This window comes from Mesitornis unicolor, unplaced genomic scaffold (assembly GCF_000695765.1).
Source record: "Mesitornis unicolor isolate BGI_N332 unplaced genomic scaffold, ASM69576v1 scaffold16874, whole genome shotgun sequence".
NCBI lineage: Eukaryota > Metazoa > Chordata > Aves > Mesitornithiformes > Mesitornithidae > Mesitornis > Mesitornis unicolor.
Genome location: NW_010181094.1, coordinates 10050 through 22856, shown reverse-complemented (window position 1 = coordinate 22856; position 12807 = coordinate 10050). Strand labels below are relative to the sequence as shown.

The window sequence follows — 12807 nt, the reverse complement described above, 5'->3', positions numbered from 1 at the left end:
AAGAGTATTTATGCTAACTTCTTTTATTTTCGATGTCTGTGTGCTAACCCACTGCTTGTCTTAACACATGACCCATGTGATGCATCTTCTTTGAAGTGCAGGCTTTTCAATGCCATTGATTTTTAAAAGACTTTACTGCAGTAATGAGATGAACCCAGATCTAATGCAAGAAATCTTGCACTTATACTGTGCAGGTCATTTTTGTCATTGCTGCAAGCTTTCCTAACAGCAATGTTTCCGTTTTATTTTGGCAGGAAATACTCTGCCTGGCATAAAGATGGCTCTTTCCATTACACCCACACCACCTCTTTTGGGAACTATTCCTTCATCTGTGTGGATGCCACACTCAGCCCAGGCCCTAAGAGACCCTTTAATTTCTTCGGACTTTTAAACATGGTATTTTATAAGTCTTGGCGTTCCATTTTGCTGGCTGTTTTACTTCTATAGTGGTTGGTTGGTTTTTATTTATAAAGAATTGTCTGAAAGACAATTAATCTAAGGGAGTCTTTACATTTTTAAGTTATTATGCATGTGGTACATTTATGTAGAGAAATGAATATGTCACCATATAGAGTATCTGAGTATCTCTTAAGAAATAATCCAGTACAAAAAATGTCAAATTAGACATTTTAAGTACATTGTCAGTAGTTTCTTGGCATTTAGCTAGACTAGTGATGATTTCTTTATATGCTGTAAAGTTTAAAACAACCCCAACCCAACCCTATAATTTCACTCCTTTATGCTTTTTTTTAGAAGCTTTTTCATTAATATTACAGATGAGAGAGTTGCACATATCAATGTAATAATGTGAAATATAATCCTATAAAGAAATGTGTCATTTATGAAAGTGAAGTCTGATCTTCTGAGACCATAAAAATTACATGGCATTCTTTTGAAAAAATAACATTATTCCCAATGTTTAAATCACTTCTCAGCTCAGGTAACATCTTGCTTCCCTTTGATTTTTCTCCGTAGGTGGTTGATATGCTTGTCCTGGAGATACTCTCCTGAAGTTTTGGCAGAGTTACTGTGTTCTGCTAAACAGATGCCATATTATGCCTGTGATAATGGCCTCAATGAAAAGTAACATGTTCTCCCTCTAGTCTTGTCTAAGGGAGGCTCAACATTTAATTAAGTGTTTGTAAAGCACTTGGTGATACTCAGATGAAAGCTGATGTGAGAGTGCCAAGTACTGTTCTCATTGTTTACTGTAATCCATAGTGGGTGCAATAGATTTGCAGACAAACCCTCAAGGAGCTAAGAAATGCAGTTGAGCCCAGAGCTCTTGTCCTTGGCTGCAGTAAGTCAAGCATTTGCTTGCTAATTACCCAGCAGAGGGAGTCTGGAGAGCATAACTTGCAGATTTTTGCACAAAACTGAAGGTAGATACCTGATATTTTGTTAGGAATTAAACCTCTGCCAGGAATTTGAAAAAGAAATTAGATTTGTATCATTGATGTGATTGTGTGGCTTAGGTAAAAAGTATTCTTAAAGCCCAAATTCACGGAGGCAAAGGAAATGTAAATTCACTTAATAAGCCCATTACAATAACCCAGAATGGTAAACTGAATACATTCATTTTAATATACCTTTATTTCTGTTTCCTTTATTCATGCCCTTCAGTGTTTCTTTTCAGGTAGGAGGGAAAAGAATGTTTGTGGTGCTCTGGGTTACCCTAAAAGATGATCTTCAAAATGGACAGAGTGGGGTTGGGTTCTGTTTTGGTTTTCTTGCCTCTTCAGTTAGACTTTGAGATCTTATTGGTATTTGGAATATCTGGACAGTAAGTGGTTGATTTCATACTGGAAGTCAAGTAAAGGGAGAACTCTTATCTGCTGTACAAGTGTTACTTTTGTTTATCAGCAATGGCTGGGTGATATTTTCAAGATTCAGCATCATCGTTCATCCAGTTGAATGACTGACACATGTGATGCACAGTTTTCGTAGTCTGTCATGCCTCTAAAAGGCCATCCAGCAACTCAAGAGATAGTAGGGATGATAATTATAAACTAAAGATGTTTGCAAAGTCAACTAAAACATCTTTGACTACATAAATAAGCAGTAGCAAAGATAGAGATATCATTTACCAAAATCTTCCTTCATATTGCACTTTTCCTATGTTCAGTTGCAAGGAAGGTGTTGAGTGTCTTGTTTTCACTTTCTTTTTCCAACATCTGATTTTAGGGATATCCCTAGTAGCACGGTTTGTTTAGGGATATCCCTAGTAGCACAGTTTGTTCATGCACAGGTCCCTGAAGCAACTGAGAATATTCTCTGTAAAAACAGATGAACTGCATTCTTCATTAGTTTCTTCTCTGCTTTCCTTTTGCTATTCTTTCCAAAGAGCTTGAATGTTAAACAGGTTTGTTTGGTTGTTTTTGTCTTTCCAACACCTGCCCATTTCAGAATCAAATGAAAGAGCTATCATCGATGGCAACAGAAAGTCAGCACAGCAATCACACTGTCTGGTTTGGCCACTACCCCACCTCAACAATCATCTCCCCAGCCCCAGGAATACGAACATTGATGAGGTAAGATCTTTCTTTTTCCCCTGTGTGTTTTCAGTCTGAAGTACATTTTCTGCCTCTCTTCACATACTTGTCTGTCACTTTTAAGGTTTTCTGCAGTGGTATTTCCTCTCCACCCAAATAATCACAATTCTTATGCTATTTGATTAGCTCTGCCACAGCCTATTTATGTGGACATCTCCATACACTGGGTGGGCTGATGCCAGTCTTGCACAGTCAGCACCGTGGCGGCACTCTGGAACTTGAACTGGGAGACTGGAAGGATAACAGAAGGTAAGTAAACCCTATGTGAACAAATTATTATATGGAACCTACCTGGTTATACTGTGATTCCCTTTCATGCTCTGTGGAGAATTTGAAAGGAGCACCAGATGTGCCTGACTGGTTATTACTATTAATGCATTTGAAAAATGTTTCTGTGTGTAAGGTTGGGATTTTTTTTTCTCTATACCAAATGTGTGCTAATAAATTATGTAAACATTTTTTTTTAATTCATTCTTGATATTTAGGAATTAAAAAGAGGACATCTCAATGTCCACTTAGTATCACAGAATCCCAGACCGTTAGGGATTGGAAGGGACCTCCAAAGCTCATCCAGTCCAATCCCCCTGCCGGAGCAGGAACACCCAGATGAGGTTACACAGGAAGGCGTCCAGGCGGGTTTTGAATGTCTGCAGAGAAGGAGACTCCACAACCTCTCTGGGCAGCCTGGGCCAGGGCTCTGTCACCCTCCCTGAGAAGAAGTTTCTTCTCCAATTGAAGTGGAACCTCCTGTGTTCCAGTTTGTGTCCGTTACCCCTTGTCCTATCATTGTTTGTCACCGAGAAGAGCCTGGCTCCATCCTCATGACACTCGCCCTTTAAATATTTATAAACATGAATGAGGTCTCCCCTCAGTCTCCTCTTCTGCAAACTAAAGAGCCCCAGCTCCCTATGGAGTATGTGTTTAGTATTCAAAGAAGAGAAATAAACTGTAATAAAATTCAGCATCACTACTTCCAAATACCCATGGCTCTGCACCAGCTGTTAGAATCTGAGAGGCAAAAATAGTCTACAGAGAAATGTTACCTTAGCAGCATAACAAAAAGTTTCCAATGCTCCATGGAAGGTACAGTAGTATATTAGCTTTTGTTCTGCACTAATCCACTTGTATGCATACAGGAAGAGAGCACGCTGGGATCTTTGTCCCTGACTAGAGTACCTACCCAAACACTGCAGTAATGTACCTGAAATCTAAATTCTTTAACGTAATGTTCATCAGCCTGCTTTGTGTGCAAAATTCAATAGATCTTTGGAATTTGAGTGATGCTTCAGTGGTTTATAATCAAATGAACCCGATCAGAGGTAACCAGCTGTACAGTTAATACAGCACAGTTGTTAATACAGGATCAACTACAGAAGAGAATAAATGGAAAAGAAATCAGGCAAGTTCTGTTTAGGAACTTGGGAAGCACGGGAATCAGCCGTGCATGCAGTTGTTTGTATAATTTTTCTTTTGTTTGTATTTTTTTCTTTCATTACAGGTACCGGATCCTTGCGTTTGATCATGACCTCCTTAGCTTTGCAGATCTTCTCTTTGAAGAATGGCCTGTAGTTCTCATCACCAATCCCAAATCCTTCCTTTACAGCAGCTCTGCTCATGAACCACTAGTCAGAATTCTTCATTCCACTCATATCAGGTACCTATAATCTCTTGATTTCACAATATTCAGCTATGTTTTAATACTGGGGTCTTTCTTGGTTACATCTCTATTTATATGTTATACATAAACCCTTTCTTTTAAATGTGTGTCTCTGCTGTTCTCCAAATTCACTTTTCTCTGGAAGGTTGTTCCTGAGAACTCACTTTGTATCAGATCTGTAATAAAATGAGATTCTACAGTAGTAATTGATGTTTATTTTATTTATGTAGCTATTCCCCTAAAGTCAATTTAACTTTTTTAAGTACCCAAAGCTGTAATCTGTGTCATTAATCTCACACGTTCACATTACTTCTACTGATTTCAGAATCTTTTCTGTGTATGTTTCCAAGTGTTTTCTCTAATCGCTAAGGACTTAGCCTCTTGTGTTTCCATTTTTACATCACTTGTATCTTAAAACATCTTCAGCCTCTGCCAATTTTCATGTTTGTTTTAAATATCTCCATCTTTCTATTTATACCTTTTTCTGTTTATTGTTTTTTCATTTGTATTTCAAATTTCTATGCCCCTTCCAACATCTTATACTTGCTGTTAGACCAAAGTGCATGAAATTTATGGGTATATTGCATATGCAGAATTACAATCAAAAGACTTTTGTCATACTTTTCAGGTAGGAAGCAGCGTCCTACTAAGTCTACGTACTTTTCAGTTTCCTATTTAGAACCATATCTGAACATTCTTTTGATTATATTGAATACATTAACTGGTGGAATTGTACATCATAACTATATAAAACTCCTTCATTTGACTGAAACATGCTCTGAAATGCCTTTCATGTTAGCAGAAGTGAAAGAAATTGTATGTACAATATATTACGTCAATGTTAGTATCGCCGTTTATCTGAATATAAGCACTGCCAAGTGATACTGCATTTGTTGGTATCTCAGATCTGTGATGCCAGTCTTGCAGTCCACTCCATTTCTCATAAATTCAGTTATAAAGACTGAGAGGTTATATTCTAACTAGCAAAAAGTAAAAACAAACAAACAACCCCATAAAAAAACCAAAAACCCATAACCCCAAACAACAGAAAAAAGAAAAAAACCCATCCCCAATAACAAAGGACTTTAGAGAGAGACACTGACAATTTTTACTGAGGACATCTACAAGTATTTGATTGTGTCTGTCTGTGTGCAGAAGATACATCCCACTTGTGTCAGCAAATGCTTTGACAGCAAGAGTTCCAAGATTATTTCTACCAGGACCTGAGAATCTGCCACTTTTTAACCTGTTCTAAAGCCCAGTTTTCTGTCCTGTTCTTTTGCACAGTACCATACAGTTAAAAAGAGGAGCTCTGTAAGAAAGAGCTGCCATGTTACCATTACCCTACAGATACTTCACCGTTTAAATTTCTAACTCCTTTGAACTTTGCAGTACAAGGTAGCATAATCTTTAAGGACTTCTCTTCAGGAAGTAATGACAAACCTGCAAAGCTTTTAACGATTCTGTTTATTTACTTCCTAGAATTCTGGCCTTCTCTCCTTCTGTCATTATCTCTGTCAAAGTCTACATAGACGGAGTTCACTTGGGGAATGCGCATCAGGTGTCTGGCCCTCTCCATGTACTGAAGTGGAGCCCGCAAAACTACAGTGAAGGGTTCCACCACATAGATGTGATTGTCCAGGTAAGTTACCTGTTGGCATTCTTTGTACTGAACTGCTTTGTACTTTGGAAAGCTGCCAGGCAGAAAAGGACCTGGAGGTGTTGGTGGACAGCAATGCCTATGAGCCAGCAATGTGCCCTTGAGCCAAGAAGGCCAACGCCATCCTGGGATGGATGGGAAGGGGTGGTTGTAGGGCAGAGAGGTTCTCCTGCCCCTCTGCTCTGCCCTGGTGAGACCACATCTGGAATATTGTGTTCAATTCTGGGCCCCTCAGTTCAAGAAGGACAGGGAGTTGCTTGAAAGAGTCCAGCAGAGCCACAAAGATGATGGAGGGAGTGGAGCATCTCCCTTATGAGGAGCGGCTGAGGGAGCTGGGGCTCTTGAGCTTGGAGCAGAGGAGACTGAGGGGTGACCTCATTCATGTTAATAAATTTGTAAAGGGCGAGTGTCAGGAGGAAGGAGCCAGGCTCTGCTCTCTGATGACAGCACAAGGGGCAAGGGTCCCAAGCTGGAGCACAGGAGGCTCAATCTGAACATGAGGAAAAACTTTTTTACTGTGAGGGTTACAGAGAACTGGCCCAGGCTGCCAAGAGAGGTTGTGGATTGTCCTTCTCTGGACACATTCAAGGGCAACCTGGACATGTTCCTGTGTGACTGCTCTGGTGATCCTGCTCTGGCAGGGGTTGGACTGGATGAGCTTTGGAGGTCCCTTCCAGCTCCTGAGATTCTGTGATTCTGTGAACTTTTATGTTGTCATGTCTGCTCCACCACTCTTCTGCATCAGATAACTAGGGACAAAATACTTGGTAACAGTCTTCCATTCATATTTGTCTGATTACAAAAACCAAAGGATTTATTAAATGAAATAAAAACGCTGACTGCTGAGCACTAAACCATTCATAAAGCATCTGGATAAAATAAAGGATTCCTATTTTTCATGAGAAATACAGTAAGACATGACAGAAGAGCAAGTAATTTGTCAAAAATAAATTAGTTTGAGTAACAGGCAACGATTAACTTTTAAGATTGTCTTGGGGAAAAAAAATCAGGCTTGACCAAGGAAAATGGGAAGTAGGATGATGTCAGTTCAGAAGGCAAAGGAACTGGATCGGAAAGATTGCAATGCTGTCTCTGATTGTCTGTTTGAAGTTCTTCCCATGATCTCTCACAGGCTGACAGTGAATACCGTTTCTGTTTCCCAGAGCATCACACTTAACTGATAGTAGACTACTGGGTAGAAAGTGAAACAAGTTTTTCAGCTAATGCTTCTGTTCTTGGTACTGTATTTTATTTCTGTGCCTTCCAGTGGCCTTTAGAAGTCGATCAGACTGTTCCAACAGTCTAACAAGTCTGCAGGTTTGCACAATAGCAATGGGAAAGTCAGCTTTGTCCTGCTTGGTGGAACCCAGCTGGGCATTTTTTCTCACAGGACAAGAGCAGTACTGCTTTTTTTCCCAATGGTCTTTCTGTTCTGCCAGTGTTCTACCTCCTCACTTGTTAGCAATTTCTGTGATGCTTTACTTGGGAAAGCTGCATTTTATAAGTAGTTTGGGGTTTTTTTAAACGATGATGAAAACATGCACACAAAACTGAGTAACATTTGAAGAGGGTTATACAGGCCTGCGTAGCAATAGTTTGCTAGCAAAGAAGTGTTTGTTATCAGGTAACTGTATGGGATTTTAAAAAAGTAATCTCCTTCCCCCTCTGGTCATAAATCACTACTACATCTGGTAACTGAGTAGTTTTGGGAAAGCCAGGTGGATGAAGCATTAACTTGAGTTAGGTACCTGGAGAAAATCTGAGTATTTCATTGCTGTACATTGTTTCTGGGATTGTCCAAGTATTGTCTCAGCTGTAATCACACTAAACATACTGAACCCTTTACTAGAAATAAACCATTTATGATGTACTGGAAGATAAGGTGTCAGTGTTACACATGCAGAAATATCACACTGAATAAATGTAGCACTGTTATTGTTTATCAATATCAGTTTCTAGCAAATACACAAGAAAAGAAGCACAACAAAGCTTCAAAGTATTTTAAGGTGGGCTGTTATCTAGAACTGAGCTCTCAGAAAACAAGTGGTGGTGGCCAGTAAGTAGTCACTGTCTTCCCCAAGTTGCTGAATCTCTGACAGGATCTCCTTCACGTGTGGCACTTTCAGACTATGATCTTACAGTCACCAATTTACTTGAAACTACAGAGTTGACAGTAAATAACCCTCTGCAGGTAGAAGTATTTAAAACAGCAGTATGATAGATGTGTATGCATCAATTGGATCTTTCCAGAAAAGCTGCAATGACAATTAGCAACTGTAATGAGGTATTTTGTGCCCTACAGGTATCTAAGTGCTCTTTTCTTTTATACCAATCTAGGATGCTTCGGGAAGAATTAGCACACGGGATCATATATTTGCTATGGAAGAAAATCTTTCTCTTAGATTTGGCTTTTTGCCATCTGTTATCCTTCTCAGTGACTCCTATGTTCTAGTAAGTACTGTCAGCAAAACAGCTGTTACTCTGTGATAGTTTCCCCAGAGACTGCAGGAAGCATCTTCCTAATTCCTGGTAGAATTGAATTCACTTTGCTCTTTTCAGATATGACTCCAATGGAATTTGACAAATATTTCAAGTTTCCTTTCTCCAGTTGCATGCTTCAAATGTGAATGTGCAGCAGTGGTTCATGCAAGCAGTTGACTTCCTGGATTTAGTCAGAAGTGTCCGTGTTTGGGCATAGGTATATGCTCATTTTGTGCAAGCAAGAAATGGAAAAGAAACTACAGGAGACAGCAGAAAAAGGAAACATTAAACCAAAGAAAACTTCACTGTTGCAATGTGCATACTGGCGAGAATGCTGGAGAAATTCTCACATCAGCTGCTGACCTTAGAGCTAGCTCTAGCAAAGAGGAAGGCAAAAGTTCCAGTTCCAGGTCATATCCAGAAGAGTTACAGCTCAGTACATGCAAAGAAGGTGTGTCATAATAGTTAAGTGCACTTGTAGAACAACATGGAAAAGTCCATGTGACTATAGAGAGTATCATAATTGCCCCAAAATCATTATATTAGCTTTGTTAATCAGTAACCTGTATCCTCCATGATGTCTTGAACTGAGGTTTTATTCAGTACAGCACTCAGCAAATGTTTTACATAGGAAGTGTATTTACACTTTTTCAATGGATGTGTTTTACAAACCCCATTTGTGAAAGATTCACGTCTATCACTTCCAGCTGAATTCAAGTCAGTGAGATGCAAGTCAAAGAACTTAAAAACTACTAAGTTTCTTTTTATTCTTCAGTTCAATGACACCATCAAGCTTTGAGTATGTGTTTCAGTATCATTCTATCAATGTCCATAAGGCAGTGCTCAAAGGCAGCTGCTGCTCCAGAGCTAGCTCAGCTAAAACTGTCTTTTCAGGCTCGGGTGCTCTTTGGACTGACTGTGCTGGTTCAGATCGCCTTGCTCGTTATTTTCAGATACCTCCAAAAGCCAGCACTCAAAGGTACGAACCAATGCTTGTCTGTGGTTTTTAGAGGATCTGATTTTCTCTAAACTTTTTTTTACTATTTTTCTGTATGCTAACAATACATAAGTAATAGTGCTGTTAATCACCACATGCATTTTGCATCTAGCACTGCAGCGTTTGATTGGGGTCCTTACTTTCAGTTATCACAGCAGTAGTAGAAATGCATTCCTTTGTGTCTGTTCTGCAGACATACACGTTTTATATTTGTGTTTCTTAACACAGAATGAGTAAATAATGTGCAGATTTGTTTCAGAAAGACCAATACATTTTATATACTTTTATACATAAATAAGTGTGTGTGTGTTGCACCCTGAATCAAGTGTACTTCTCTTAAATGTTGTCTCTTTTTAGAAAAACCAGGATTAGTTATCCTGACCTCATATTCCCTTCACGTCTTCAGTAAGACAAACATCTTCTATTACTCAATTCTGCTTCTGAATTTATACACTGTTCTGGGTAAGTACTCCGAAAGCAAAGCGAGCACTTTAAAATTTAATTTGGTTTTCACTCATACTTTGGTAAGACCTGGTTGTACCTTGGCCTGAAATGAGTATATGGAAAGTACATCTAAGACATCTCAGCTCTGATGCTAACAGTTTTATCTTATTTCTTCTCTGATAATATTTTACTAAAGTAGCTACTTTCCTGGCCATCAGTGTAGTATGCATCACACAGTGCAGTGTGCCCATTTTGACTTCTAAGCTGAACCAAGCTGGAGTTTTTTATGACCGTGTCTTACTGTAATTCTGGGAAAAGCATTTGAAAGGAAGTGCCTTTTCAGTTCCCTCATAAGGAAACCGTATGTGGTATTGAAAATTATCACAGAGATTAAACCAACATAAAAGTATTTTCATTGCATGCCACACCTCATTGATGTACCATGGTATTTTCACATCAGGAACATTCCCCAGACAGACAGCTGGTTGCTGAAGATGAAAACATTAGGCTCATTACTATAGAAAAGCAATAGGGAAGTCATTTTGCCCACTCTGTGCCCAGCAGTACAAAGGACCATGTGAAAAAGGGCCATGTCTAGATTGTATTTCCTGATGGTGCTGTATGTTTGGTTCCCTCTCTTTCAGGACCGTGGTTTGTAGGTGAACTGATAGATGGCCAGGTCGGGGTCTGTTTTTCCTTCGGGGTGTTTGTTGGCGGCTCCTTCTTACAGGGCGGTGTGACGTTTGTGGTGGGGATTTTTCAGGTACACGTTTATAAAAAGCTGACAAACTGCTTTCTTCTGGGATTTTCTTCTGCTTTTTTTCATAGTTTTCTCTATCCTTCCAAGACCCTTTTCTTGATAAGATTAGTGGCTATACCTGACTAGAACAGCTCTTTCTTACTTGTCTGCAAATGTAAAGGGCAGAAAGGAAGGAGGTTGTGCATTGTTTTCTCAAACTTCTCTTTTCCTCTATTTGATGTTGCTTTGGACACCCTGTATGTCTGGATTGGAGGCCATCTTTACAGATTTATCACTCTACTTTTTTTTCCTGTCCTTGGCTCATGCATAGGTTGCAGTGATTAAGCAAAAGGAACTGAATGGCCAGGGCAGTCCTTGCACTCTGAATAACCCTTCGAATCGGGTGTCACTCACCAAGCACACAAGTCCACTTTTCCCAGCAGTCTGACCTGGCTGCCCTCTGGTTTTCCCAGCTGCCATCAGTCTGAAAGAGAGCGTGTCGTTCCTTGGTATTTGAGCCAGACTGAGGTAGTGTTGCCTCCTTCATAGTCCCTCCCTTATGGCAGCTGACACCACAGTGGGCTGGGTCAGGAAGCTAAACTGACATAAGGACCTTCTTTTTTTACTGTGCTAGTATTTTGTCAAGTCTAGAGCTCCCTGACCCAGCTCTAAGGAAGGTCAGATGCATGTCAGTGCCTCCCATCGCAAGGGATTTGGCCTGGGCCTGAGGCATGGGCACCCACAGCTCTATCAGCTGCAGAGTATGGGAAGTGCATCCTGAGATTCCAGCTCTGGGAATTGTACTCAGCCCTTAGAATGGGATAGTTTTATGTGCTCTTATCTTTCTGTGTTACCCAGAACACATGGCTTGCTCATAGTCTTATTTTTTTTCTGCTCTTCTTTTCAGATGTTGTTTTTCAACCTGCCGTTAATGGCCTATCTGTGCTGGTGCCTGTTGCTGCGATGCCAGGGTCACAGCTTCCGTTCTCACATCCGTCACGTCCGACAGCTCGTGGCTGTGCTTGTTCACCTGGCAATGGCTCTCCTCCTGGCCTGGCAGGTCTATTCCTGCTATTTCCTGCAGCGAACCCATGGGACCTTGGCTTTCTTCCTCTCCCCAATGAGAACGTGGCTGGTGGTGCTGACCTCAGCTCTGATTTATAAAACCTGGACACTGAAATCATCTGAGCTGAGAACTTACATAGTAGAAATGAAAAACTGTCAGAGCTACTGAAGTACAATGTAAGTATTCAAAAGTTCCTCGACTTAAAAACTGTCAAGGTACAACCTATAGTTTTGTGATGCTGGAATTCCCTACAGCCCAGTCATCAGCTGAACAGATCTGAAGCTGCACCTGCATTGGCACAGTAGTAAATGTACAACCACATGTATGTGTACGCGGTTTGTGTGGTGGTGGTGTGGTAGCAGGGGAGGGACTACAGAGGCAGTTCCTGTGAGAAGCCGCTAGAAGCTCCCCCTGCTCCAATTCAGACCCGTGTCTGGCCGAAGCAGAGCCAATCAGCCCCCCTGCAAATAACAGACTTAAGAGGGGCACAGCACGTGGTGTGTCCCTGGCTCCACGCAGTGCAGCTCTGGAGCCGGGAGCTTTTCAGGAACCAACAGAAGAAACCTGCAGCAGAGAGAGAAGTGTGATGTGAAACAACTACGCAGACACCACTGTGTCACAGATGGAGTGAGTCACAGGATTATGATTTAGCAGCAATTTATGATTTATTTAAAGTGTGAGGTATTTTGTGCAGTATTTAAACAATAGCCAATTTTATCTTTACAAGGTGATTCAGAAAAAGATATTATAATTAAAGCTGTGACTTAATTACAGAATGACAATGGCTAATTTACTATAAGGTATTCTAAATAAAAATACAGGAGTGTGTGTGTATATAGATATAGATATAGATAGATATATATATATACACATATATGAGTGTGTGTGTGTGTGTGTATATATATATACATATATGAGAGTGTGTGTGTGTGTGTGTGTATGTATATATATATATATATATGAGTATATATATGTATGTACAAAGCATGCAAATAAAATATACTGGGTACCAGAAACACAGATATACAAACTCGTATAGGCAAGTCCCTGTAAGTAGAGAGCTGGATAGAAGCAGCTAGCTTATAGGTAAAACTTCCTTCATCCTGAGTTTAGAGCAAATATACACAAGGCTCAAGAAGGACTGTCTTCACCCTGGCCTTTTGTTAGCTCTGTCAGTGGACAACCTCCAGGAGTTTGTACCTAAGAGGTGT

General features: G+C 40.2%; 1 protein-coding gene across 1 annotated transcript in view; it reads left to right on the top strand.

Moving 5' to 3' along the window:
• TMEM62 (transmembrane protein 62) overlaps nt 1-11764 on the top strand; it is a gene marked incomplete at its 5' end in the record, with an annotated part of 17625 nt that extends 5861 nt beyond the window's left edge. The window contains 10 exons of the mRNA XM_010183316.1: nt 255-396; nt 2407-2531; nt 2679-2801; nt 4051-4206; nt 5692-5851; nt 8207-8320; nt 9245-9329; nt 9705-9809; nt 10436-10554; nt 11438-11764. Coding sequence (XP_010181618.1) covers nt 255-396; nt 2407-2531; nt 2679-2801; nt 4051-4206; nt 5692-5851; nt 8207-8320; nt 9245-9329; nt 9705-9809; nt 10436-10554; nt 11438-11764 — 1456 coding nt within the window. The remainder of the gene's footprint in view (nt 1-254; nt 397-2406; nt 2532-2678; nt 2802-4050; nt 4207-5691; nt 5852-8206; nt 8321-9244; nt 9330-9704; nt 9810-10435; nt 10555-11437) is intronic.
• Nucleotides 11765-12807: the final 1043 nt, after the last annotated feature.